At 47.8% G+C, this 25,551-nt stretch overlaps 1 protein-coding gene across 3 annotated transcripts in view; it reads right to left on the bottom strand.

The window, feature by feature from the left end:
- Positions 1-25,551, bottom strand: part of DNMT1 (DNA methyltransferase 1) — a 45,212-nt gene that overhangs the window by 7,952 nt on the left and 11,709 nt on the right. For 2 of the 3 annotated variants that reach the window (XM_028088808.2, XM_028088811.2), the window contains exons 7-28: positions 23,318-23,352; positions 22,850-22,955; positions 20,502-20,536; positions 19,389-19,473; positions 17,637-17,671; positions 16,630-16,711; positions 14,742-14,776; positions 14,375-14,420; positions 14,200-14,280; positions 14,018-14,127; positions 10,949-11,067; positions 10,582-10,674; positions 9,826-9,977; positions 9,481-9,668; positions 9,196-9,379; positions 6,799-6,896; positions 6,439-6,586; positions 5,248-5,363; positions 4,862-5,066; positions 4,650-4,783; positions 3,352-3,525; positions 1,224-1,445 (exon numbers count right to left, since the gene is read on the bottom strand). In XM_028088808.2, the coding sequence (XP_027944609.2) occupies positions 1,224-1,445; positions 3,352-3,525; positions 4,650-4,783; positions 4,862-5,066; positions 5,248-5,363; positions 6,439-6,586; positions 6,799-6,896; positions 9,196-9,379; positions 9,481-9,668; positions 9,826-9,977; positions 10,582-10,674; positions 10,949-11,067; positions 14,018-14,127; positions 14,200-14,280; positions 14,375-14,420; positions 14,742-14,776; positions 16,630-16,711; positions 17,637-17,671; positions 19,389-19,473; positions 20,502-20,536; positions 22,850-22,955; positions 23,318-23,352 (2,483 nt within the window). The remainder of the gene's footprint in view (positions 1-1,223; positions 1,446-3,351; positions 3,526-4,649; positions 4,784-4,861; positions 5,067-5,247; positions 5,364-6,438; positions 6,587-6,798; positions 6,897-9,195; positions 9,380-9,480; positions 9,669-9,825; positions 9,978-10,581; positions 10,675-10,948; positions 11,068-14,017; positions 14,128-14,199; positions 14,281-14,374; positions 14,421-14,741; positions 14,777-16,629; positions 16,712-17,636; positions 17,672-19,388; positions 19,474-20,501; positions 20,537-22,849; positions 22,956-23,317; positions 23,353-25,551) is intronic. The other variant, XM_028088809.2, reaches the window with a different exon arrangement.

Raw genomic sequence — 25,551 nt, 5'->3', positions numbered from 1 at the left:
TTTGCTGTTAACTGACAAAAGAATTAAACGGCACCACATTTCTGGGGGTGCTCAGAAAACCAATGGGTAAAGACCACAACCCCATTAGGTCAACCTGATTTCTATCCCCCTTCACTGACACGACCAACAGTGATTCCTCGCCACGGACTCAGCGTGGGATCTGCTGGCTCCTTCACCACAGAGGACAGCTGCCTGCTGCCCATTAGGCGTCTAGGGCTTCCTGCTCTTGCCTGTACCAGCCAGACCTCTCACTCCCTTTCTGCTGATACAAACGATTACTACAAAGACTTTAAGTCTTTGATACACATTAGTTAAGTGAAACAACCTTATACCCATTTCTGATTATTTTCTGGTTAGCTCCTAACCACTAGGAGTTACTAGGATCCCAGAGGCAGACTGATTGAAGCCAAGAACTTGGGAAAAGGACAGACAGAGGGGAACCCGAGAAACAGGAAGGGGCATCTGGGAAGAACAGGAGGAGAGAATGGGGCGGGGAGGGAGGAGGGGGCAGAACTCAGACAATCCTAAATAGACGGCAGAGCCCAGGACATTCCCCCCGACTTTGTCACACGCTTGACTTTTGCATAAGGATTTCTTTGGGGGAGAGAACTCTGTCACTTTAAAAATGTCTAGGTGCGCCTGGGTGACTCAGTCGGTTAAGCGTCTGCCTTCGGCTCAGGTCATGATCCCGGGGTCCTGGGATTGAACCCCACATTGGGCTCCCTGCTTGGTGGGGAGTCTGCTTCTCCCTCTCCCTCTGCCCCTGCTCACTCGTTCTCTCAAATAAATAAAATCTTTAAAAAAATAAAATAAATAAAATAAAACAAAGGTCTAAAGCAAGGCTATGAAATATAATTAAGTCACTGTCAGCACCCACCAGATAATCAAACACTTAGAAAAACAGCTATCTCGGGCGCCTGGGTGGCTCAGTTGGTTAAGCGACTGCCTTCAGCTCAGGTCATGATCCTGGAGTCGCAGGATCGAGTCCTGCATCGGGCTCCCTGCTCAGCAGGGAGTCTGCTTCTCCCTCTGACCTTCCTCTCTCATGCTCTCTACCATTCTCTCTCTCTCTCAATAAATAAAAATCTTTAAAAAAAAAAGAAAAGAAAAGAAAAAAAGAAAAACAGCTATCTCTACCAAAGTCTTAAAATATCACTGTTACAATCCCATTTCAGACTTCTAGAAGAGTGCGCCCTCCTGGAAGAGCAGAGGCCTTCACCGACCTGTAGAATTTGTTGATTCTGATCTTGATGTCAGTCTCGTTGGGCCTGCCATTGCTCTTCTTGATACAGAAGATTTCTTTTATTCGGCCAATTCGATATGGCTCAGGGGCATCCAGGTTACTGCCTTTGATGTAATCAGAATATTTCCGGTAGTGTTCTGGATATAAATCTTCGTCCACAGGCTCCTTCCGCGGGCGTTTCACAGGGCTGGACAGCTTGATGCTGCAGAGAAGCAAGCATTATGCATAACTGAACATGAAACCATAAAAAGCAATTACCTCAGGGGGCGCCTGGGTGGCTCAGTCGGTTGGGCAACTGCCTTCGGCTCAGGTCATGATCCTGGAGTCCCGGGATCGAGTCCCACATCAGGCTTCCTGCTCAGCAGGGAGTCTGCTTCTCCCCCTGACCCTCTTCCCTCTCGTGCTCTCTATCTCTCATTCTCTCTCTAATAAATAAATTTAAAAAATTAAAAAAAAGCAATTACCTCAGCCTTCCTTACCAGCCAGTAACAACTACTACTTAATTTGAACACCTTATAAACTAATGCAGCTAAGTGCCCCAAGATTTACAGAGAAATATGAAGTCTCACCCATAGTTTAAAATGAGCATTCTCAGGGCACCTGGGTGGCTCAGTGGATTAAGCATCTGCCTTCAGCTCAGGTCATGATCCTGGGGTCCTGGGACTGAACCCCACATCAGGTTTCCTGCTCAGCGGGGAGTCTGCTTCTCCCTCTCCAGCCCCCCCACCCACTCATGTGGGCTCTCAAATAAAATCTTTAAAAAAATAAAACGAGCTTTCTCCATCTGTGCGCTGCTGGCTGACACTGTTTGGATCTGCCCAGCTCCCGGCCACAAGGCAGGACTGCACTTCCTTGCATGTGACTCATTCTGCTCAGTGAGTGTGAGAACACAAGCACTTTCCAGGCGGGAACACTAAACTGCCAGGAGAGCCTCCAGGACGCTTTCCCTTGGCTCAGACTGGCAACTGTGAGAAGGCAGTGGTTCCACCAGCTCAGTTCCGAGTGACCCAACCCGTCAAGTACCCTGTTGAACCGCGAGGGACACACAGCACAGGCAAGGAAACCTCCCCATTTGTGGGCTTATCCCCAAGGCCTAACGGGTGCTCTCCTGACAGGTGCTGACCGAGAGGTGATGCTGCAAAAGGCCCAGGGTGGAGACTCGTGGTCTGGGCGAGCTGAATCTGGCCTTATTCCTGAGGTACAGCTGGTCATCTGATTTGGCTGCACACTTTCAAGGCTGCCATGAGGAGGGCAGCTGCCGTGCTTTCCCACCAGACCCCCTCAGTCTGACAGGTTCCAGAGGGGCCTCTGAGCATGGTCTGGACGCTTGTGCTCTGCAGCGAGCATCTGGGCACACAGCACCTTGGGCACCCTCTCCAATGCACCAAGGACAGCGGGGCTAAAGGGGCTACATGCACCAACTGCCCGAGGCCGGAAGGCCCCTGCCCTCTGTTCTGTAATTCACAGTAACTGAATGGAGGGTGGGGACTGGGTTCCAACTGGGACTTTAGGAAAATGCTACTGCAAGTCGGAAAACGGAGAAATTCGGAAAGTGTTGGTTGTAAACGCAACCCCACGCTAGTTCTTAGAACAAAGACTGGATCAAGTGTGGAAATTCCTCAGCTTTATTTGTCCCCGAAGAGCCCCAAACCTCTGATATACAAAGAGTCTCGATACTTCCTGGTAAATGGGATTGCAACTCCTATTCATTCAATCTTTACTCTAGGCCAGGCACTGGGCTAAGTGCTCTCCGTTCAACTCACTTCATCCTAAGAGCCGGGCAGGCGAGACCATCCTCCCGTGGAACAGACAGGGACTGAGAGGAGATGGTCTCCGCCCCAAAGCCTCATGGCTGGGCAGGGCCCCACCACGGGCACTAGCGACCCCTTAGCCAGTGCATCCTTGGACTTCCTTTAGGCTTACAGCTTCACTCTGCAGTGAACTATCCGCACTCTACACGGGAGAGGTGGCCGTTGCTGATCACCAGATACTACGGTGACAGTTCAGGCAGCAGCTAGTCCTCGGGGTCCAGGGTGGGGGACATCGCAAAGCCAACCCTGTACTGGTCCAGAGCTCATGGACCTGACCTGGGCAGAGCAGGCACTCACTTGAACGTGAAGGCCTCGGGGAGGAGGTATACGCCATCACCCACTCGATACTGAATGCCGTTCTTGGTGGCCGAGCTGTAGAGAACCCGGGTGTCCAGGTCCTCAAGCTGTTCCAGGACCCTTGGAATTTCTTTTTGCCTCATTTCAGCCAGACGGGCACAACTTACACAGAACCTGAAGGAGTGAAGGAAAAAAAAAAAAGGCCCTGAGCTGGCTGGTAGCGACTGCAGCAACGACAACCAGTGGCCTAATCCAAAAACTCTGATGACCAACAGGAAATATTTGTAGATATTTGAAGGAAGTAGCTTTCCTGTAGTTTATGTTCACACTTTGGAAAACACTTACTTGGGACCAAAGATATAACACAAGAAAATGACAAGTCAATTCCACTTTCAAGTATCTGATATAAAAACCCTAAGATGGGGCGCCTGGGCGGCTCAGTCGTTAAGCATCTGCCCTCGGCTCGGGTCCTGACCGAGCCCCGCATCGGGCTCCCTGCTCAGTGGGAAGCCTGCTTCTCCCTCTCCCACTCCCCCTGCTTGTGTTCCTTCTCTCGCTGTCTCTCTGTCAAATAAATAAAATCTTAAAAATAAATAAATAAATAAAACCCCTAAGACAAACAGAATGTAGAATACGGTAAGGAATACACCACAAGCAAAAATGCAGAGTGGCTCAGTCAGAACTCCATGTCAAAGGAGTCTCCTACTATTCTCTCTATAGGCTGAAAAGCTAGCTGGTAAAATTCATTATTTCTCATCAATAAGCCCATAAAGGAGAGCTCGAAATGGCCTTCACTGGAGATCAAGTCAGAAGGCAGCAGCAGGCCGACGGGAGAAACCCCAGAAGCACGTAAGGCAAGCCTCCCAGCCCTCACCCCATCAGCCTCACTGCTGCTGGAGGGGTGCCAGTGCCACGCTGAGTTCAAACGGTGAGGTACAGAGGCTACAAAGGAAGGCACGGGGCACTGAACACCCAGAGAAAATTTTAAAAAGCCTCCCTAAAAGCGACTGCTTCTAACTCACCAGTTAGAATAAAGCAGCATCAGAGGGACCACTTATGAAAGAAAACCTCTAAGAAACACAAAGAAACGGGCAAGGTCTGTAGCACAAACGCTGAGAAGCACACAAAAACACACATTCTGCTCCGGGATGGGAGAGCTTCTCGTGAAGGTAACTCCACGCCCGGGCTGTCCATACATTTAAAGCGACTGTGACCAAGTCAGGCTGGCGTTTGATGAGCGGGGGAGGAAAACCCCGCCAGGGAGCGGCACATGAGCGTCAGTGGCCGGCCGCACTCACTTGTACTTGTTCTCCTCCGCTGGCTGGGTTCTCGGAGGGGACTCAAATCTCGCGTAGTCTTGATCATACCACAGTTGGTAGAAGTAGGTCTTTCCGTCATCCTCCGTTATCAGAGCCTCGGGATCCATGCCTCCCTGTGAGCACAAGGACCCAGTGTCAGCCATGACCCCATGCAGGGAGGGAAGGGCACGAGAGGGGCACTGGGCACTCACCTCCAAGGCCCAGTTCTCCGACGGAGCTTTATAGACGACCTTCACCTTGCTGTGGATGTACGAAAGCTGCATGTCCTCACATTCATCCACCAGGAACAGCTCCAAGGGGTCCGATGTGGCTCCGAGGACTGTGTCTGTCCCGGCGCAGAACCAGTGGGCATGAAACATCTGCCCATTGCTGCTGTCCTCCCACAGCGCAGTGACCCTGGAGTCCGAAGAAAGTCACTCACCTGACTGGCAAATCTGGACTGCATCTACTTAGGGCAACTTGTGTTCTCTTTTTGCAATTAGCCTAGCAAAGAGCCGCCACTGCTCTCCTTATGTAAGCATCTCCTAGTTGTCTAAGAGAATGTGTGCTGAAGTCAAGCAAAGGAAAAGATACAAACCTTGCTAAATATAGCGGTTTTGAGGAGTCATCTGGAATAACAGAGACACAGTCCCCCACTTCCAGGGTTTCTGAGTCGATGCAAACCTTCTTAAAGTAATTCTTCTTCCCATCAGTCTGAAAACAAGAGCTTCATTTCAGGTGAGGATGGGTTTGAAGGTCCAGTCTCTGCTTGACCTACCTGTTCCTATTACTTTGCATAAAAGCCTAACTTCTAATAATTCTGTTAAATCACGAGCCTCTACCAACCTGGCTACTACAGAAAACATCTACCTCCCTTAGCTGGAAATCTACATGAAGAGCACTCACTTTCCCTCCTCGTCAGCCCTGCCCTTCAGTGTCAGCAGCAAAGCAGATTCCAGCATTTGATTTTAACCAGCACCAGTCCCAACTCCTTGCACCAATGTCCTAAGGCCACATCCCAACCCCAACTCCTGTCAGCCACAAGGACCTACTTCTCCCACCAGGAAAGCTAGTTTCCCCCTGAGGGCCTCTGCCCTGCCTCTCCCCCACATTTTTGTGAGGCTGGTTCCTCGCCAACCTTCTGAGTCTCAGCTCAGAGGCTGCCTCCTCAGGAAGCCTCCAAGGCCCCAACCTCCCTCCAGCCCTGCATCCGCTGGACAGTCCATGTGCCTATTCTCCTGTCCTAGAGGATCAGCACCATAGCACAGTGGCTTAGCCATGTCCAGGCCTACAGCAGTATCTGGCACGGGTAGGCCTCACGCTACAGAGCGGATCTTTGGCCTACAGACATCAAGGAAGCAGTGCTAAAGGAAAGGAAAGCTCTCCAGCTTTGGTAAAAGTTGTGCCTTAGATAGACAACAGCCAATCACAGAACGACAGGGAGGCAATCTGCTAGTGTCGCAAAAACACCCACGCCCAGGCCAGAGGGGACAGTGGTGGCTCTCTTTGAAACAAGCTTTGAAGGAGAACCAGCCTGACACCCCCAGGACAGTGTCAAATGCCCACTTTGGAATGTTAGGAGTCTGGGCACACAACAAAAACAAAAAACATTTCTGGTGCATGGCCAAGGGCCTTGGCCTCTCCCACGGGCCCTACTCTTCTCATAGGCAAACGAGCAGGTCTTTCCACTCCAGGGCTCAGGCTGCTGAAGCGGTTTGGCAGTGATACAGAGGGGACAACTCTTTTCTCAGAGGTATGACAATAAGAAGACCAGCTTCTCCAGGATTACCTTGACAGCGTCTCCAACCCAAGAGATCCGATTCTTGTTCTGTTTCTTTTTCTTCCCCTGATGCATTTTTTTGGGTGATGGCATCTCTGGAATATTGTCATCGACTTCTTCATCGTCATCTGCCTCCTTCATGGCCATGTTGGGGCACCTATAAAATCACTTGTTATAAGCAAATCCCCTTTTATAATAAAGTAAAACCTACTGGGGATGTTTTAGTCAGATAACGCGGACAGACCGGGGACAACGCTAGAAGGGAAGGCTGCCTGCTCTGGATAGCTCAGCCCACCTGTCCTGTGCAAAGCTCATCTGCCACCAGCTGGCATTTTCCTCTGCTACAAGAACGGCGTCAGCCAAACCTACCTCCTCTCTTGGCAAGCCTGTTTGCTCCGTCCGCTACCACCAAACTTAACCATATCTTTACAGGCTTTACACTGTCCACATTCGGGCTGTTGACAAACCTAAAAAGTTTAAGAAGTGAATGAAATGGCCATTAGTAACCACTGGTAACCATTTTTTTGGTGAATTACAATTTAAAAAAAATTGTATTTATGGGCGCCTGGGTGGCTCAGTCGTTAAGCATCTGCCTTCAGCTCAGGTCATGTTTCTGGGGTCCTGGGATCGAGCCCCACATCGGGCTCCCTGCTCCGTGGGAAGCCTGCTTCTCCCTCTCCCACTCCCCCTGCTTGTGTTCCTGCTCTCGCTGTGTCTCTCTGTCAAATCAATAAATAAAATCTTTAAAAAAAAAAATTGTATTTAGCCTCATTAGGTGAAGTATGAGAAGTAAGTTCAGAACAAGATCCCATTCACACCCTCCAGGTTAGCAAATTTAAAAAGCAGGGCATGTGTTGGGACAAGTGCAGAGAAATGAGAGCTCGCAAAGCTCAAAGGGTAAGCCAGCACCACCACTTTGGAGTTTTTTGTTTTTTTTTTTAAAGATTTTATTTATTTGACAGAGAGAGAGAGACAGCAAGAGAGGGAATACAAGCAGGGGGAGTGGGAGAGGGAGAAGCAGGCTTCCTGCCGAATAGGGAGCCCGATGCGGGGCTCGATCCCAGGACCCTGGGATCATGACCTGAGCCAAAGGCAGACGCTTAACGAGTGAGCCACCCAGGCGCCCCATACTTTGGAGTTTTCTAGACCAAAGTTAAACCTATAATGCACACCCCAGCAATTCTGCTTCTACGTAGAGATGGTCACAAGAAACCTCATTCAAGGGGCGCCTGGGTGGCTCAGTTGGTTAAGCGACTGTCTTCGGCTCGGGTCACGATCCCAGGGTCCTGGGATTGAGCCCCCACATCGGGTTCCCCGCTCGGCGGGAAGCCTGCTTCTCCCTCTCCCACTCCCCCTGCTTGTGTTCCCTCTCTCGCTGTGTGTGTGTCTCTCTCTCTCTGTCAATTAAATAAATAAATAAATAAAAATCTAAAAAAAAAAAAAAAAACTTCAGCAGTTAAATTTCTTTAAAAAAAAAAAAAAGAAAGAAACCTCATTCAAGGACACTGCCACAGCATTAAAACAGAGGGATAAGCTGTGATATTCATATAATGAAACACTATTAAATAATCAAAGTGAGTCAACTAGATCTAACTGCATCAACACATAGCTGGCGCAAATACCAGTTGTGTGTATTTAAGAAGCTCTGAAAACTGCATATACATGTGTTAAATGAAAAAAATAAAACCAAAAGAATGGTGAGAACATGTGAATTCCTGTTAATGAAACAAAAGGAAAACACAGTCCAGCAAGGCAGTGTGAACACAGGTTCTAAAGGCAGCTGTAGTATTTTCACATTTGAGTTTTTGTCCAAAATAAGTCAAATACAGGCGGACCTCAGTTCCAGGCCACCACAGTAACATGAGCCGAATGAAGTTTCTGGTTTCCCGGTACAGATGAAAAGTTATGTTTACACTACACCATAGTCTATTAAATGTGTTATTAAATAGCTTTAGGTCTTAAAAAAAAAAAGGATATTCTTTAAAAATTGTTTATTGCTAAATATATGCTAACCATCATCTGAACTTTCAGCAAACTACAGTCACTGGTCACAGATCACCATACATATGATGAATAAGTTTGAAATACTGCAAGAATTACCAAAATGTGACAGACTCAGAGTGAGAAAATGCTGTTGGAAAAATGGCACCAATAGACTTGCTCAATGCAGCGTTGCCACAGAACTTCGATTTTTAAGAAACCAAAAATACACACAAAAAACCCCCCAAAAATGCAGTATCTGTTTAGTACAGTAAGACAAGGTATGCCTGTAGTAGATACCAAAATACCTCCGCTCTCGGTGACTGGAGAAATTAATCCCCCTAATCCTGAGTGAAGTAAATATAAGAATTCAGAGGAAGAGAGGGCTTTTAAAAGGCCTCAAATCTATTTTGGATACAGTCCCCACTTTCCTGGGAAAGTTACACTAGGAGACGAGGAAGGCTCCGGGGAGGATGTCCTCTGCGGCGGCAGCACCTCTGTGGGGTAATGCCTTCCTCTGCACTCACCCAGGCTGCTAGACACGGTGCAATCCGGACAGAGCAATGCCACCCGGGAGGCCAGCCTCTCTGGTGAGAGCAGCATTAACAGCCAAGTGCCCAAGCACACCTCTTTGCACAGCTGTCCGGTCAATCTGCTTGTCCCATGAGGCATGCAATCCCCCCCAGGTAACCTTGTTTTCAGGGTGACATTTGAGGAGGGAGAGTCTCAAGCCTGAAGAAAGAAGTTCTTCAGATTACACAGGGAGCCCAGCCCAAGTGAGATTACCTCACAGACGCCACACCGCCGGCGTTTGAAGGCATTCTCCTTGTCCTCTTTGTCATCCTTCTCGATTTGCTCTGCGAAGAAAGTGTCAAAGATCTGGTAGACCAGCTTGGTAGTGGTGGCTTTAGTGGGGCCTTTGTCCTTCTCTTTGGCAGAATGCCCGATGGTCCGACGTCTTTCAGCTCGCCTGGGACAGAGGTTTCCATCGTGTCAGTGGGCTAGGGAGGAGCGCCCATGACACTACCTTCTCTGGTGTCATGTCTTCGGTTTTATTCGCTGCATCCTTACCTTTTTCCTAGGGTGACCCCAGCCAACTTGATCAGGTCTCTCATGCAAGGGGTCAGAAAGATGGGCTGCTCATCACTGTCCCCAGCCTCATCATAACTTTCTACTTGTTCTACCACAAACTGGGCATGTCGAAGGAGAGAATCCTCTGTGAATCGATTCAGGTTGAGCACAGAAGGAGGAACAGTGGTCTTTAAGAAAAACATCAGAAGTTTCTCTTAGGCTTAAGCAAAACTGTTCTAATAAAACTGAAAAACGGTTTCTCATTTTAGATGTGTTTTCTAGCAACATCTATGCGGCATGTAAATAGGCATGAATCCCAGGTTACAAAGACCCTGAACCTCTCACCTCAATCTTATTGATCAAGTCTTCATAGGTTGAGTCTGGGTTGCTCTGCAGGAACTCAACCACGATCTTACTTATGTAGATCTTCTCCTGCATCACGCTAAACAGTGGTGCATACTCTGGGTTGGGATCCATCAGAATATATTCGGCAAAAGCTGAAGTAAACAGAAATTTTAAGAAGTGGTTTGAATCTAATGACAACTACGATGGCCAAAGGCCAGGGATGAGTCTATGAAGACTATGGAATAGTCTAAGTTGTTCCATACGCAAAAGTCAACAAAACGCGAAGTACATTCAGAGTGAACTCATTCAGAAGTGGTCTAAGACAGCTAGAGAACGGGGGTGCCTGGCTGGCTCACTCAGTAGAGCATACAACTCGATCTCAGGGTTATGAGTTCAAGCCCTACGTTGGGTGCAGAGATTCCTTAAATAATATCTTAGAGACAGCTAGAGAATAGGAGACTGGCCAAGTGGCCTTATTTGGGCTCATCTTTGTTTTTGGAATTCAGTCTGGGTTTGAGCTATAAGAATAGGACCTGCTCTTTCTTCTAACTGGAGGGTCAGTTCCAGAGTCAGCTGTAACTCCTAGAAAAGTCACCCTATTGGAACCCGACCTAGTTCCCACACAGTCACAAGTTAGTCACCTGCTGCTCATGTGAGCCTGAGGCATCCCACCAGAGCCCAACCAAGCCCCAGGGAGGGCAGGAACGAAGGCCCCCTTCAGATCCCATTACAGTCCCCGAATGGCCACATACTTACAAGTGCTGAAGCCAATGAGCGCCTTTTCACCTCCATCAAAGCCAGTGATCCACCATTCATTTATAGGGCCAAGATTTTTGCCATTAACACCACCTAAGAGAAGAAAAAGTTTCCTGAAAAGAAATGAACTAAGAGCTAGGACTCCCATCAAACCCCAGAAGGGTCAGTGGCACTGAGTGCTCCCGAGCTGACTGCGCTCATCAGCCAAAGCGGGCAGCCCGCAGAGCCAGCAAGTGTGCTAACAGCTGTCCACAGCACGTCTTAAGTCCCAACTTGAAGAAGAGTAGTTGCAGCTGAGTACTGCTTTGGAGGTGAGCTTTGTTTTTAAGATCTCTGTCCCACACAGAACCTGGAGTGTTCCACTTACCTTCAAGAGATGGGTCATCATCGTATATTGGCTTTGCATAACCGGAGAAGAAGAGTTCAACGTTCTTCTCAATGAGGCCGGTGTCGATCGGGCACAGGTGGCCGCGCTTACAGTACACGCTAGACAGGCAACAGAGAGCCGTTACCAGCCGACCGGTGGAGGCAGTATCGGTGCAGAGTTCCGTTCAGACACGAGGTGACGGGCCCAGGTGCAAGTCCTAGACTCCTACCTTTTCGGTTGCCAGAACACTAGATCAGCACAGTGTCCCCACCCTGACAGTTCTACCCGATTCTCCCACCGGTGCATCAAGAGGACCTTGATGTCTGCAGACCTAGATGTCTACAAGGGTGACACCAGGAGAGTGGTGAGTCTTACAGCGGGAGGACAGGAAACCTCGTAAGGGAGCAGTAACTACATCTTCCCTCGGCATATCGCCAACGGAGGAACACTGGCTTCTCAGACCTGTTCCACCCAGAGTCGTGCAACCATCGCCTCCATCTAGCTCCACAACATTGTTACTGCCCCAGAGAAAATCCCCTCTGGTAAGCAGACACTGCTGCCTATTCTGTCCCTGCCCCTGGCAATTCCCCACTCTGTTTCTCTGCATTTACCTATTCACGCTATTTCATACATGGTTAAGTGTTACAGGAGTTTGACCTCAAAAAAAAAAGAAAGGGGGGCATAATAAAGCATACTATATAATAATATGAAAGTAGTACAAAGATGGGTGCCTGGGTGGCTCAGCTGTTGGGTGGCTCAGCTGTTGGGCGTCTGCCTTCGGCTCAGGTCATGATCCCAGGGTCCTGGGATCGAGGCCCACATCGGGCTCCCTGCTCCGTGGGAAGCCTGCTTCTCCCTCTCCCATTCCTCCCACTTGTGTTCCCTCTCTCTCTCTGTGTCTCTGTCAAATAAATAAATAAAATTAAAAAGAAAGAAAGAAAGAAAGTAGTACAAAGATATGGCAAGGACAGCCTCATTTGGAGGGTTAAATCTCAAGCTTGAAGGCATCCACAGTCCTACCACCCAAATGCCAAACTTCAGAAGAACATGAAATCGGTGTGTGTGTGTGGGGGGGGGGTTGTGGTTGGGGGGGCGGGGTTCCTTCCTGCTCAGGCTGGCCTCAAAAACTACTTTCTGCACCAGAGGTACCATCTCATCCCTCCAAGGCCCAGGCAGGCCACACACAATCTGCAATCTCTCGAGAACACCACCCTCCACCATGATCCCATAGCCTAGGCCCTTAGGAGCCAGAAATCCACATCCTGAAATGTCACAGAACTTAATGAAAACATGAATATCTTGAGTTAAACTCCCCTACTATGTGCCAGTCATGATAGACATGGGTCATACTCTGCCCTCAGGCCTTAGGCCCAGTGGGCTACATGGACACTTATCAAGGGAAAACAGGATACTGGGGACCTACAGAAGAGGAAGAAATAGTGCCCAGCCCGACAAGCTGTCCATGGACCCTCTTGGCAGAGGTGGTATCAGGGAGAAGTTCTAAGTTCCAGGCAGGGACAGGACTCACTAATTCACAGTATGGACCCTGCCCTGGACTTGTTTCCACTTGCCACTTTCAGCCCAAGTACCAGAGGTCAGCAGAGTCCCTAAATAACTCAGGCAGTCTGGCTCCAACGGCCCGAGGCTAAGAAGCACATTATCCCTGGAAAGTGTGTCTTTAGTGCCACCACCCCACCGTACAGGAAGGAGTCTACAGCAGATCCCTCTCAAGGAGGGAGCCAAGAGACCCCAAGCTCTGACATTCCTGACTACGGCAGCCCTGGCTCCAGCTCCTGGTCCTCTCCTGAGCCTTAGTCCTGAGAGACACAACAGGGAGACATGAGGGCATGAGCATCAGCTGTATCAGCTGATTTCACTGGCAGAGTTGAGGGCCAGGCCTTGAGGATCACTGGTAGGCGGACAGCATCCTGACACAGATCAGGATCCTGATCATGTTGGAGAGGAAGATACAGCCAACCACCGACCACATGAAGCATGAAATGTGCTGAAGAAACATACTGGGGATCTTGTCTGAGGGCAAGAGAACCCCTAACCTATGGGGCAGGGGTGTCATGGAAGTGATGCCCACCTGAGGCTAACAGGTGTGATGGAGGCAATCCACCCCCATCATTCTCCACAGGAAGGGGAAAAGCACCTGCCAAGGCCTGAAAGAAACTGGGCTAGTCCTGGAGGCAAGCCATTTCCCACAAAGTGAAGCCTCAGAGTAACTGCAGCCCCAGGGAGAAGGAGCTGAATGGAACAGAGGGCGCTGAAGAACGTGGAGACTCTGCGTACTCAAAGGTTTGTTTGAACCTAGCCAAAGGCACAGTCCAGATGCCAAGACCTGCACTCAGAAAGCTCAGGGGTCATTGCCACAGCCTGCAAAGCCCTGCAGGATCTAGCCCCCTCCCTGACCCCCTGCTCCCTCAACTCCAACCACAGCAGCCTCATCACTGAGTCTTCCAAAGCCAACAGGAGTCCACCTCGGAGTCTCTGTACCTGCTGCTCCCTCCACCTGGTGGTGGTGGGGGAAGCAGGGACGTCTTTCCCTAGCTATCCCCTTGTTCTCTAGCTTGTTCTCTATGTCACTAAGGGCTCTGCTCAAGTCACATACCCTCCATTCCAAAAACATTCTTTCTCCCAACCCCTCTCTGTTCACCATGCTTTTCACATCAGTCGTAGCTGTTACTACCTGACAGGCGTAACTGTTTCTGCCTCCATGAAAGCAGGGACCTGCTGTGCTCCATCCCTAACACCTAGATCAGTACCTAGCACCTGGCTGGCCCTCCTTTGAATGAGCTTCAGGATATGCATAGACTGAAGATTAAATACATATAGTTTTAACAAACCACACAGCAAATTCTACTATACTCCTACTATCTTTGTGGTTCTTATCCATGAAGTGTTAGCAACTTAAGAAATGTTACAGGTAGGTGCTAAAGAACTTCACTAGGATGGGGGAAGGGGGAAAAAAACGAAAACAAAACAAACAACTTCACTAGGATCTTAAGAATTTTAGCATCTTCAGGGAAGTGCTATATTACAAAAGAGCAGAAGCATATCCGTTACCTGAAGCAGGTCAGTTTGTGTTGGGGAAGAGCCTCATAACTCTCAAAGCCAGACTCATTGGCATCGAAGATGGAGAGTTTCTCACTTGTCAACAACTGTGGCTCATCCACCTGAGAGACATCGGACCATTAGGCAGGAGCAGAGACAGGGACTGGAAGGCTGGGAGTAGAGCCAGAACTTACTGCGTCAGGAGGATGCTGTTCATACTTTAGTTCGGCATCATCCAGGTACTGTCCACACTGCACACACCGCAGAGGATTGGTCTGGGGGCATGAACACAAACAGCGCTCAGACAGCCAGCTCTGGGCAACCCCACTGGCACCGTAGCATTGGGTTTACCCCCAGCTATAGGTTTACCTTGGAGGACACTACTGTTTTGTTTCGAGCCATTTTTTTCTCAGTTCTGAGAATAAAGCACAAGATGGTTTGGCTTTTTTAATCCTATCAGAACATGTAAGAATCTACCAAAGCTACACCTTATCTACCAACACAGATGAGCATCAGCTGCTGCCTCAGGGGCAAGGGGCTGGGTCCACGCCCCATCCTTACCACACAGAGGGCACCTGCCTCATGCAGAATTGGAATGTTTTGGTCCTGAGCTCACAGACCCAATCAGATACAAAGCTAAGCTAAGGCTGCTCTAAATTCATTAAAAACCTCTTTTTCTTTCTAGAACATATTAAAATTATGACCTGCTTTTACCAAGACAAAAATAAGTTCTTACGGTTCTTTGGATGTAGTTTTGCGTCTCTTCTCTTCCTAAACAGAGAGAACGAAAGAGGAGTGAAGGGTACAAAAGTATTTTATATCTGAATAATGCTTCAGAATTTTATCTACATGGTTATCACAAAACCTAGTCAGAGGCAGGGAAGAAGGCAGTCAAAGGACCAGTGAGACCCCAGCCATCTGCAGTGTATAAAGTCTTATATTCAAAATTCCTGTAATGAAAGCCTCCCTTAACAGACTCCTAACAGAGACCCTTTTTTTTTTTTTTAAAGATTTGACAGAGAGCACATAAGCGAGCACGCACAAGCAAGGGGAGCAAGGGAGGAAGAAGCAGGCTCCCCACAGAGCAGGGAGCCCAATGTGGGGCTCAATCCCAGGACCCTGAGATCACAACCTGAGCCAAAGGCAGTCGGTTAAGCATCTACCTTTGGCTCGGGTCGTGATCTCAGGGTCCTGGGATCGAGCTCCATGTTGGGCTCCCCACAGAGTAGGGAGCCCGCTTCTCCCTTTCCCTCTGCCCCTCCCCCGGCTTGCGCTCACTCTCTCAAAATCTTTTTCAAAAAAAAAAAATTAAAATTAAAATGCTTAGCTTTCTTGTACAAGCAGTACCTCATAAGTCAACAACTGATGAGGGGTGCTATGAAATGAATTAAGTCTCCCCGAATTTCAAGCTGAAGCCCTAACCCAGAATGTGGCTGCATTTGGAGAGGAGGCTTTTAAGGAGGTGACCAAGGTTAAAAGGGTGGTCATAAGGGTGGGCCCTAATCCAATAGGACTATGTCCTTGTAAGAGACACCAGGCTCACACTCTCCCTCCACGCTCACACAGGGAAGAGCCTGTGAGGACATGGTGAGAAGGCAGCCATCGGCAAGCCAGGAAAAAAGGCCTCACCAGAAACTAACCCTGCTGGCACTTTGATCTTAGACTTTGAGTCTCCAGAACTATAAAAATAAACATCTGTTGTTTAAACCACCTGGACTATGGTATTATATTAGTCTGCTTGGGCCACCATAAAGAAAGGGGAAACTTCTTTCTAGAATTATTTTGGGTAAATGAAGGAATGAGAGAACTGGACTATCACCACTTTGCAACTCCCAGTGATACAGACTTAAGCAATAACTGCTAAAAACCTCGAATGAAAAGCTGAGAGGGACTTTATAAAGGATGGATCGGGTGACAACACTTCGGCCCAGTGATAAGTCTTAAAACCATAAATAGACAACTGTGCCTTCTGGTGTGATGCAACAGGAAGCACCTGGCACCACCTCAGCAGTCCACTGAAAACAGAGGACCGGCTTCTGGGTAAGCCCCCAGACCTGTAGGAGACAGGGCTGGAGAGAGATGCTTAACAAAAGAGGAGTGCGAACAACAAAAAACCAAAACCCAGAAACTGTACAGGTAAGCCAGTTCCCTCCATAAACCACAAGAGGAAGGGGCACAGCTCTGGATGAGACAGGACAAATACCAACCAAATTCACTGTACAGACCTCGTTTGGGTCCTGATTCAGTCTCCACTGTCTTTTATAGGCAGGGAAATTTGAACAGACTAGACCTGGACATTGTGTTAATGGCGGTCTTGTGGTGATATTTAAGAACAGTCCTTTCCTCTTACAGGTAGTTCTTCTGTAAGTATTTCAGTAATACATCTGGGATTTACGCAGCATCATCCAGGGGTGAGGGAGGCTGGGAGATTGGGGAGGGACTGACTGAAACACTGGACCATGAGCTGAGAGCTGTTGCAGGTGGATGAGAACACAAAGGGTTGCTACCTTATTCTGCGTACTTTGGGGTATGCGTGAATGCTTCCATAATAAAAAGTTACCTTCAAAAAAAAAAATCACTTTGGGATGTAGGAAACACAATAGGATTAAAAAATAAGAGCTTACCTTTTCATCCTCATCTTTTTCCTCAGAAACTTGTGGTTTTACTCTTTCAGGTTCTTTCTCTTCAGGTCTCCGTTTGGCAGCTCTATTAGGTAAATAAATATATGCCAAATATTTGCTCAGAATAACCATATTGCCAACTCATATCAAAAATAACAAATTTGGGGAACCTGGGTGGCTTAGTCAGTTAAGCATCTGCCTTCAGCTCAGGTCAAGATCCCAGGATCCTGCGATCAAGCCCCGCATCGGGCTCCTTGTTTAGTGGGGAACCTGCTTCTCCCTCTGCCCTCCCCCACCACTTGTGTTCTCTCTCTCTCGCTCTCTCATTCTCTCTAATAAAATCTTTTTTTTTTAAGATTTTATTTATTCATTTGACAGAGAGAGACAGCAAGAGAGGGAACACAAGCAAGGGGAGTGGGAGAGGGAGAAGCAGGCCCCCCGCCGAGCAGGGAACCTGATGCAGGGCTCGATCCCAGGACCCTGAGACCATGACCTGAGCCAAAGGCAGACGCTCAACCGACTGAGCCACCCAGGCGCCCCTCTCTAATAAAATCTTAAAACAAAAATAAAAAAACCCCACAGATTAATGCCTCCCTATTGAAAAGCAAAATATTTAGAATATCTGGGCTACAGATTCTTCCCATTCAATAAAGAAAGCCCCTTGTGATGGTGGCCCTAAAAGGAGCATCGATAAGTTGTAACCCCAAGAGAAGGCCCCCAGAAGTCCCCTGTGACCCCTCCGATGCAGGCCACATGAGAAACGCTGGAAGCTAAGAGACACATGAGATTGTGCAGGGGATGGGACAGCTATCCAAGTGGCAAAGGCTAAGGAGTAAGGATGAGGCCCAGTTTAATTTCTTATCCAACCCTGCCCGAAAGGATCCAATCTTCCAAGAATATCAGCAGCTCCCTGTAAACCTCTACATCATCACAGATCTCTAGAACAATAATTTCAATAATGAAAATTTCACAAAGCACAGCACAAAGGCACAAGCATTTCAACCACTTACAGATCTTTGGGTTGACTTCTGGGTCTCTTTTCATCCTAAGAGGGTGAAGCAGGGGAGGAGAGAGAAAGAGGGGAAAAGTTAGTTTCTGAGAAAAGAGCAAGACCAAACTGAAAGTATCAGTTAACGATCGAAGCACTGTGGAACTGGAGAACAGGAAAGTCTGGGCGGATCTACAGACTAGTGATGAGACTTCCAATTTTTAACTCCATTCCCTACCCCCTCCAAACAAGAGTTGACCAGGAGTCGGCAAATGGTTTCTATCAAGAGTCAGAAAACAAACATTTTCAGATTTTGTAAGCCCCACGGTCTGTGTTGCAACTACTCAGCCCCGTCATTATAGCATAAAAGCAACCGGAGACAATACAGAAGTGAAAAGGCACGGCTGTGTTCCAAAAGAACTTTATAAAAAGGAGCAGAGGGCCAGATCTGGGCCATCATTAGCCAACCCAGTCCCAGGAAAGCTTATCATAAAAGGGAATATTATAGCCATTTAGCTTTTGTTGGCCGGAACGCCTGTAGTTCCAGCTCTCATCTGGTCAGAAGCGAAGAGGTCAGACAGACAGGCATCAGGACAGCAGGAAAAACAACAAGGACAAAACTTGGCACTCCAACATGGGGGGAAAAAAATCAATTAAAAGAATTCCCAACAGTCACCAACTCCTTGTAATATACAGTCTAGCACCTTCTGAACTTACATACTAAAAAAAAAAACCCTCTGAAATTTACTGAGCTCATTTTCATAGAGTAACAAGTCTATTAGTGGATTTATTAAAATAGAAAAGCTAACAATGTTAGAAAGGGTCAAATGTGTGACCCCTCCATCCCTTTCTACCAGGAAGCAAAAGCTCCTGCCAGCTTGTCTGCGGGCAATGAGTGCTCCGACACCATCACTAAGGTCTCTCTAGAGGGCCTGGAAGGGATTCCGGGCAAGCACCTTTAGTAAGATAACCAGTATCTGGACAGAAAAGGCGAGAGACAAGAAGACGGCAGAGCTAGCTGGAGGTGACACCAAAAGGGTCAAATGCCACAGAATGAGAATGGATGCCTATTGCCAACCAGGCCGGAAGTAAGGAAGTTCATGACCCAGCAAGTCTGTGACCTCGGTCTCCGCTGTCTAGATCTCAACAGACAAAAAAAAAACCACAGAGACAACCCTGGGATTATCCCAGTTCAGCTTCTCTTAGAAGGAACCACACTGCTTGAAGAGCTGGAGATGCCTGTGCTGCAGCCCCCACGGCATGAGTACACCCTCCCCTGGAGTTCAGGTAGCAGGACCGCCCTGCAGATGACCTTGCCATCCTGTATTTTTATGAAGGCCCAGCCCTGCTGCATGTATAATGCTTTGGAGTTTATGTGTTCACTTAGCTGAAATGGGGGGTCTGTGTTGCAACTACTCAACAGGCTGGCAGGATGGAGAGACCTAGACTCAACTCAGGAAGCCAGTTAAGCAGCACAGGTATGGCTGATGTGTCTTAGGGGACACAGATCAAGCCTCCTCATGGAGGCTTCTTACGCATACCTTCGTCAAGGCACACACAGGCCCTATCCACTGTGATGGATGAACAACTAAACATTCACTGACATGCAGCGATAATCACCAACCCCCAGGAGGGGGATTAGGTAACTTTCCCAGAGTTGCCTGAAGGTAGGTAGGGCGGGATCTGAACCCAGAGCCCTGTCCCACGCCATGTGTCTCAACCACATGGGAACAGAAGCAAAGTGACATTTAAGAACCCAAGATTCAGTCTTTACCTTCTCCTCTTCTTCATCCATTTCAGCCTGCACTCCAGTTCTTCCTTCTCTGTCTGGCTCCTCCTTAGACTTCGGTTTAGGTGTTCTGTCACACAAAACAAAATACATACACCCCGATCGGCTCAGAGAGCCTGACGCCATGGCAAGCAGCCCCAGTGATGACTACAGTCTCCTCCCAGGACTTAGAGCGTGGACTGCCTTTCCCAGCTGAAGGGCATGTCTTCCCTGCAGGAAACTCGGAAGGCATTTATTACTTCAGAACTTAGGATCTTTAGAAATGCCATCAATGTTTCATATAGATGTTGCTGACATACACCAGTAGCTTAAAACAAAAACAAACAACCCCCCCCTCCGCCACACACACAATAGGACTCCACTGATTTCCTGTAACCTGATGGGAACATGCCTACAGTGGAAATGGCCCTGCAGTCACCCCGTAGAGGTTCACAAGAGCTGGTCTGATATGCAATCTGCCCCCGCAACCATGGAAAGCCACTCTCCACATAGTACCTTGGCCGCAGGGCCCTGCCACTCCATTTGGATATTCTGCCCAGCCCGAGACAAAGGCCCAGTCTCAACATTCACTTCAGCCAGCTGGAGGTCAATAGAGGCTTGAAGGACTTTTCACCTCTGCCCTCACACTCGGCCACCGCCACAAAAGCACACCCAGGCTGGCCACGTCACAGAGAAGAGGAAGATCCTCCCCATCATCCCCACCAAACCTGGCCAAGATCAGCTGACAGTCACCAAGATGTAGACTCGTAAGCTAAATAAATGCTATCTCTTAAGCCACTGGGCTTTAGCAACAGTCTGTTACACAGTGTCTTCACAGCTGTGGGTGAGGAACACTGCCACCCCTTCAATGCCCTTCACCACCTGACAAACCGCTTGCTGTACGACCACCACGGAGGAAGGGCCTGGGGTCAAGATCAGCTGAGGTCAACTGAGCCCTGCTTTCATTGCGGTGGTCTGACCTTCCACAAGCAGAACCACCCCCACACATGTATGGGAGTTACACACCTAATGCCCTGTCCACTCAGCTCTCTACCAGAGCACTTATTTTAGCAATTAAGTTCACAGTAGAAAGTACAAAGGTATGTTAACTACACTTACGGTTCTTTGGTTTGACTTCTGAGCCTCTTTTCTTCCTGGGGGAGGAGGGGAGAGAAAAAAAACTAGTTGATTTTCCTTCACTTAGACCTGATTTTTTTTTTTTTTAAGATTTTATTTGAGAGACAGAGAGAGAGAACGCGCGCGCGTGCGTGCACATGCAAGCAAGCAGGTGAGAAGCGGAGGGAAAGGGAGATAATCTCCAGCAGACTCCGTGCTGAGCGCAGAGCCCAACAAGGGGGCTCGATCCCAGGACCTGGAGATCATGACCTGAGCTCAACCCTAGAGTCAGATGCTTAACCGACTGAGCCACCCAGACGTCCCTCCCTGATCTTTTTATAAGTGTTCTGTAGAAATAAAACCTAAGCTGATCCTATAGCTAGCTGGTGGGAGTAAAGACAATCTTCAAGACAGCAAGTTTATTTCTGGTGGGGTAAGCAGGCAGGAGTCGCAGGATCTAAGAGTTCTATAATCCAAGTGTTTTACCCCCAAACCCTCTATCATCTGTCATTAGAAGTGTGGACAACCTCACAGACAACTGGCTATCAAAACCAGGGACCTATAATAATGGCAGGAAGCAGGATGGCCCACTCTGAACAAGTGCTCTAGCTCAAACACTGACAGCACATCGTTTGGAACCCGAGCTTAAAGAGCTAAACACATTTCTCTGGAAAACATCAAGTTGTATTCAGCCTCAAACCCCACATTTTGTGAAGAGACCGCAGGAGTTGGTGATGTGAAGAAACACATCTCAGACCATTCTGAGCACGAAGTGCTCAGAAGTATACAAGAGATACTGGGAGTCTGACCACAGACAAGGAATTTCAATCCCACCCAACGCTCCTTTGGAGGGTGGTCAAGCAAGCCCCCTAGAACAGCCTGTGCTCAAATGAGTTGGAGTGTGCTAACTCTAACTGCTATCTAATTCTAACTAGTATCAGGGTAGGCAAGGTGATCAATTAAAGGCTAGCTTTAAGGACCAAATGGCTCAAGAATTATCATACATCTTAGCTGCTCCCCCACTAGAGCAATAACACACGCCCATCCTTTAAGAGGTTCCCAATAACAGCAGTAACCCTCTGAGTTTGTAAGAAACTTCTAATCAATGTCTTAACAGGACACAGAACAGGATCTGATATTGCTCCATCACCCGTGACCGCTCAGTGTTAGCAGTCTGTCATACAGGGAGTACTGTCTAATGGTAAGGCTTCCGGTATCAAACCCCCATTCCCTCTCCTATCCCCTCCCCGAGGGGGTTCAGGTGGCATATCTCTATTTCACAGAACCTTAAACTCTGATTTTACAAAGAAACTGGAGGTGTGGGGAAGACCTGGGGGGATCTGGGCTGACCTCAGTTAAGAATACAACTTGGGGGGGGCGCCTGGGTGGCTCAGTCATTAAGCGTCTGCCTTCGGCTCAAGTCATGATCCCAGGGTCCTGGGATCGAGTCCCACATCGGGGTCCCCGCTCTGCAGGAAGCCTGCTTCTCCCTCTCCCACTCCCCCTGCTTGTGTTCCTGCTCTCACTATGTCTCTCTCTGTCAAATAAATAAATAAAATCTTAAAAAAAAAAAAAAGAATACAACTTAGGGGTGCCTGGTAGCTCAGTCATTTAGGCGTCTGCCTTCGGCTCGGGTCCTGGGATCAAGCCCCACGTCAGACTCCCTGCTCAGCTCAGAGGGGAGCCCGCTTCTCCCTCTCCTTCTGCCACTCCTCCTGCTTGTGCTCTCTCACACATTCTCTCAAATAAATAAAAAAGAATACAACTTGAAGGGGGGCTCAGGTGGCTCAGTCAGTTGAATGTCCAACTCAGTTTTGGTTCAGGTCATGATCTCAGGGTCCTGAGTTCAAGCCCCACATCAGGCTCCACGCTCAGCACGGAACCTGCTTGAGAGATGCTCTCTCTCCCTCTCCCTCTGCCCTTCCCCCAACTCATCTCTCTAAAATAAATCTTAAGGAAGCACACACACACGCACGCACACGCAACCTTTTATCTGGATGCTGCTATAGGATTTTAGCACCACACGTGTTTGAAAATTAGATTTCCACCAAGACTTGACGAGTAAGGGAGGCAGATGGGCAAGGGCATGGACCAAAGTTCTGCAATTGATGAACTAGCACAAGGTCCAGCTGACCCCCAAGCCTAACACTGGTGTGCTTATCACCACAGCCACATAACCCCTCTTCCAGGTAGAGAACCACAGAAAAAAGGAGTTTGAAAAGCATTTTGGCTAAAGTCAAGGTCATTTTGATTAGAGAAAGTCATTTTGTTCCTACAGGCTCCCCACTCCCCGTGACCCCCTTCCTAAAACCAAACGGGGACTCAAAGATCAAAAAGTACAATTGACAAACTTGGATGTGACCAGGCTTTACTTTTTCATCTCTTTCTTCCTCTTCTTCCATGTGTGTTCCAGGTCTTACTCTTTCCGGTTCTTCTGCAGGGAGCGGTCTAGCAACTCTGTCAAGCAAAGTAGCACACACCCCAAGGGTGACTCTCCCAAACTCCTCCCCTGCAAGCAGTTTTCAACCGGTCCTTCTCTTCCTACCCAAGAAAGCAATCTTTATCTCAGAACCTCGAAGGGCACATACTACTTTAATATTTAATAGGACCTTTAAATCTGGTTCTGCCCTCAATTCATTCTTTGCAATGAGAATTCTACATGAACTGAAGGTTAATAATCTGACCCCAAATTCAGCATTCTTAAGCCATCTATGGTCGCCATGGCAACTCACAATAAAGCTCCTCAAAACTCTTCAGAAAAGTCGTTTCAGTAATGAAGATTGCACATTGTATAGAAAAGATGTATTAATTATTCTTACTGTTCTCTGGATGTAACTCTCCGTCTCTTCTCCTCCTGTGTGGAGAGCAAGGGAAGAAGACACGAATATCCATTTCAAAGAAGATCAAATGAAAAGCATGCGTGAGACAGTATTCAATACATTTGATACAGTTAAACATGGCAGAGTACCTGGGTTTGGGGGTAAAGAGCTGGGCAACCATCAGTCTGGCAGTGATATCCCCCCCTCCCTCAAAACAGAGGCGAGGCCCAGGAGTTGGCCCAGCACATGTTTGTGTACCAGCTTGTCTAGTGATGCTATGTAAACGAATCAAAGATTCTCTACCTTCTGTCAGGAATTCTTTAGCATTAGAAAAAAATGAAATAGTAATCTGAGATTCACATCAGCAAGTAAGAATGACAACCTCAACTGGACACCAGCTCTTTTCGGATGAATACCCCAGCGCACCATTTTCCTAAATTCACACTATTTGCCATCTCCAGGATATCTATATATATTTAAAAGGGATAAAAATATTGTGATGATAAAATAGATCTGTACCTTGTTGGAGGTGGAGGTTACAACAATAATCCACACATGTGAGTATATACACACATATGTGAAGACTGGTAAGGTCTGGATTGTACCAATGTCAGTTCCTGGTTTTGCTATTGTATTAGTTACAGGAGAGGTTACCCTCAGAGAAAGCTGGGTAAGTTACACAGAGCCTCACTGTATTCTATCATTTGAAACACATATGAAAGAAGTCTGTATATGTATCTATGGAAAATTCTGCCTCCAGGCTACCTTCGGACTTGAACTACATCCGCTCCTCCCTGAGTCTCCAGCCTGTTGGCCTGTCTGGCATGCTTCACAATTGCCAGCCTTAAACCCATGAGCCAATTACTTAAGATTAATCTTACACATATACACAGTCTATTGGTTGTTTCTCTAGCGAACCCAGACAAAGATTCTATACTAGTATACTAACATACTCTCTCTCAAACAACATGGAAGAAACTGATAAATCCTACCCCACCAACCCCCTAAATTCAGGGAAAAGGGAGATCTATGCACCAAATGTCCTTCTGCACTACTTAGAAGTTTTACTAGGGGCGCCTGGGTGGCTCAGTCGTTAAGCGTCTGCCTTCGGCTCAGGTCATGATCCCAGGGTCCTGGGATTGAGCCCTACATCAGGCTCCCTGCCTGCTTCTTCCTCTCCCACTCCCCCTGCTTGTGTTCCCTCTCTCGCTGTGTCTCTCTCTCTGTCAAATAAATAAATAAAATCTTTAAAAAAAAAAGAAAGAAAGAAAGAAGTTTTACTAAATGCATATAATACCTGTTTTTAAACTTTAGTTTAGTCAACTTTAAGTTGACTAAAGTAAAAATATCTCTGTATGATGACTTATATGACCAATACCATCTGATACCACTGGTTTGGTACATGAAGTCTTACTCTGGACTATTGGAACAGACACTGTTTTTACAAGTGTTCATCCACAAAGCCCCCAGGCCTTGCACAAACTCAGAAACTGAAATATATGTTTGAGAAGCCAGATAAAAAGGCCCAAAAGGTTAGGGTGCGAGAAACCGCTCTAAGACAGATGCATGTGGGAAAGAGCTATTGATATTACAAGAGCTTGCCCGCTTCTGCCTGTAATGCTTTTCCCTAGGAGACAAGAGGCTTGTCCACTGAACAAGTGGTTCCCTCTGTGCCTCAGTGTCCCACTTGAGAGTGGGTAACCCAACTAAACGATAAATATCTGAATAAAGGTTGTGAGGAGTAACATCAAGTTTTTAAAAATAGAATCAGTATGTCTTACAACAGATGTCAAGCCTACCTCAATGCTAGGGATAGCCCAGTGACACCTGAATGACCCCAGAGTGCAGTGCTTCTCACCCAGTGCAATTTTACCCCTCACCCCAATCTGGCAGTAACCAGTAATGCTTGTGGTGGTCACAACTGAGGCAGAGGGGATTACTACTGGCATCTAATGAGTAGAGGTCAGGACGCTGCTATGTTCTACAACCCACTGGGACGCCCCCACACCCAGCAAAGGATTATCTGGCCCCAAAAGTCAATAATGGCATGGTTGAGAAACCGAGTCTTAAAGAGGAGTATCTGTAGTTTGCTCTATCAGTAGCAATAAGGCATTTACTACCTACACATAAACCTATAGACTTCCCCTCAACTTACATGGCTAATCCCACAGCAAAATCAAAATGAAAACTCATGTGTGACCACCTGGTATTATCTAGGTTTGGCCCTCAAGTCA

This window comes from Eumetopias jubatus, unplaced genomic scaffold (assembly GCF_037043125.1).
Source record: "Eumetopias jubatus isolate StellerSeaLion01/CBP00866 unplaced genomic scaffold, mEumJub1_p1.0 scaffold_1, whole genome shotgun sequence".
NCBI lineage: Eukaryota > Metazoa > Chordata > Mammalia > Carnivora > Otariidae > Eumetopias > Eumetopias jubatus.
This window is presented reverse-complemented; position numbering and strand designations above follow the sequence as displayed.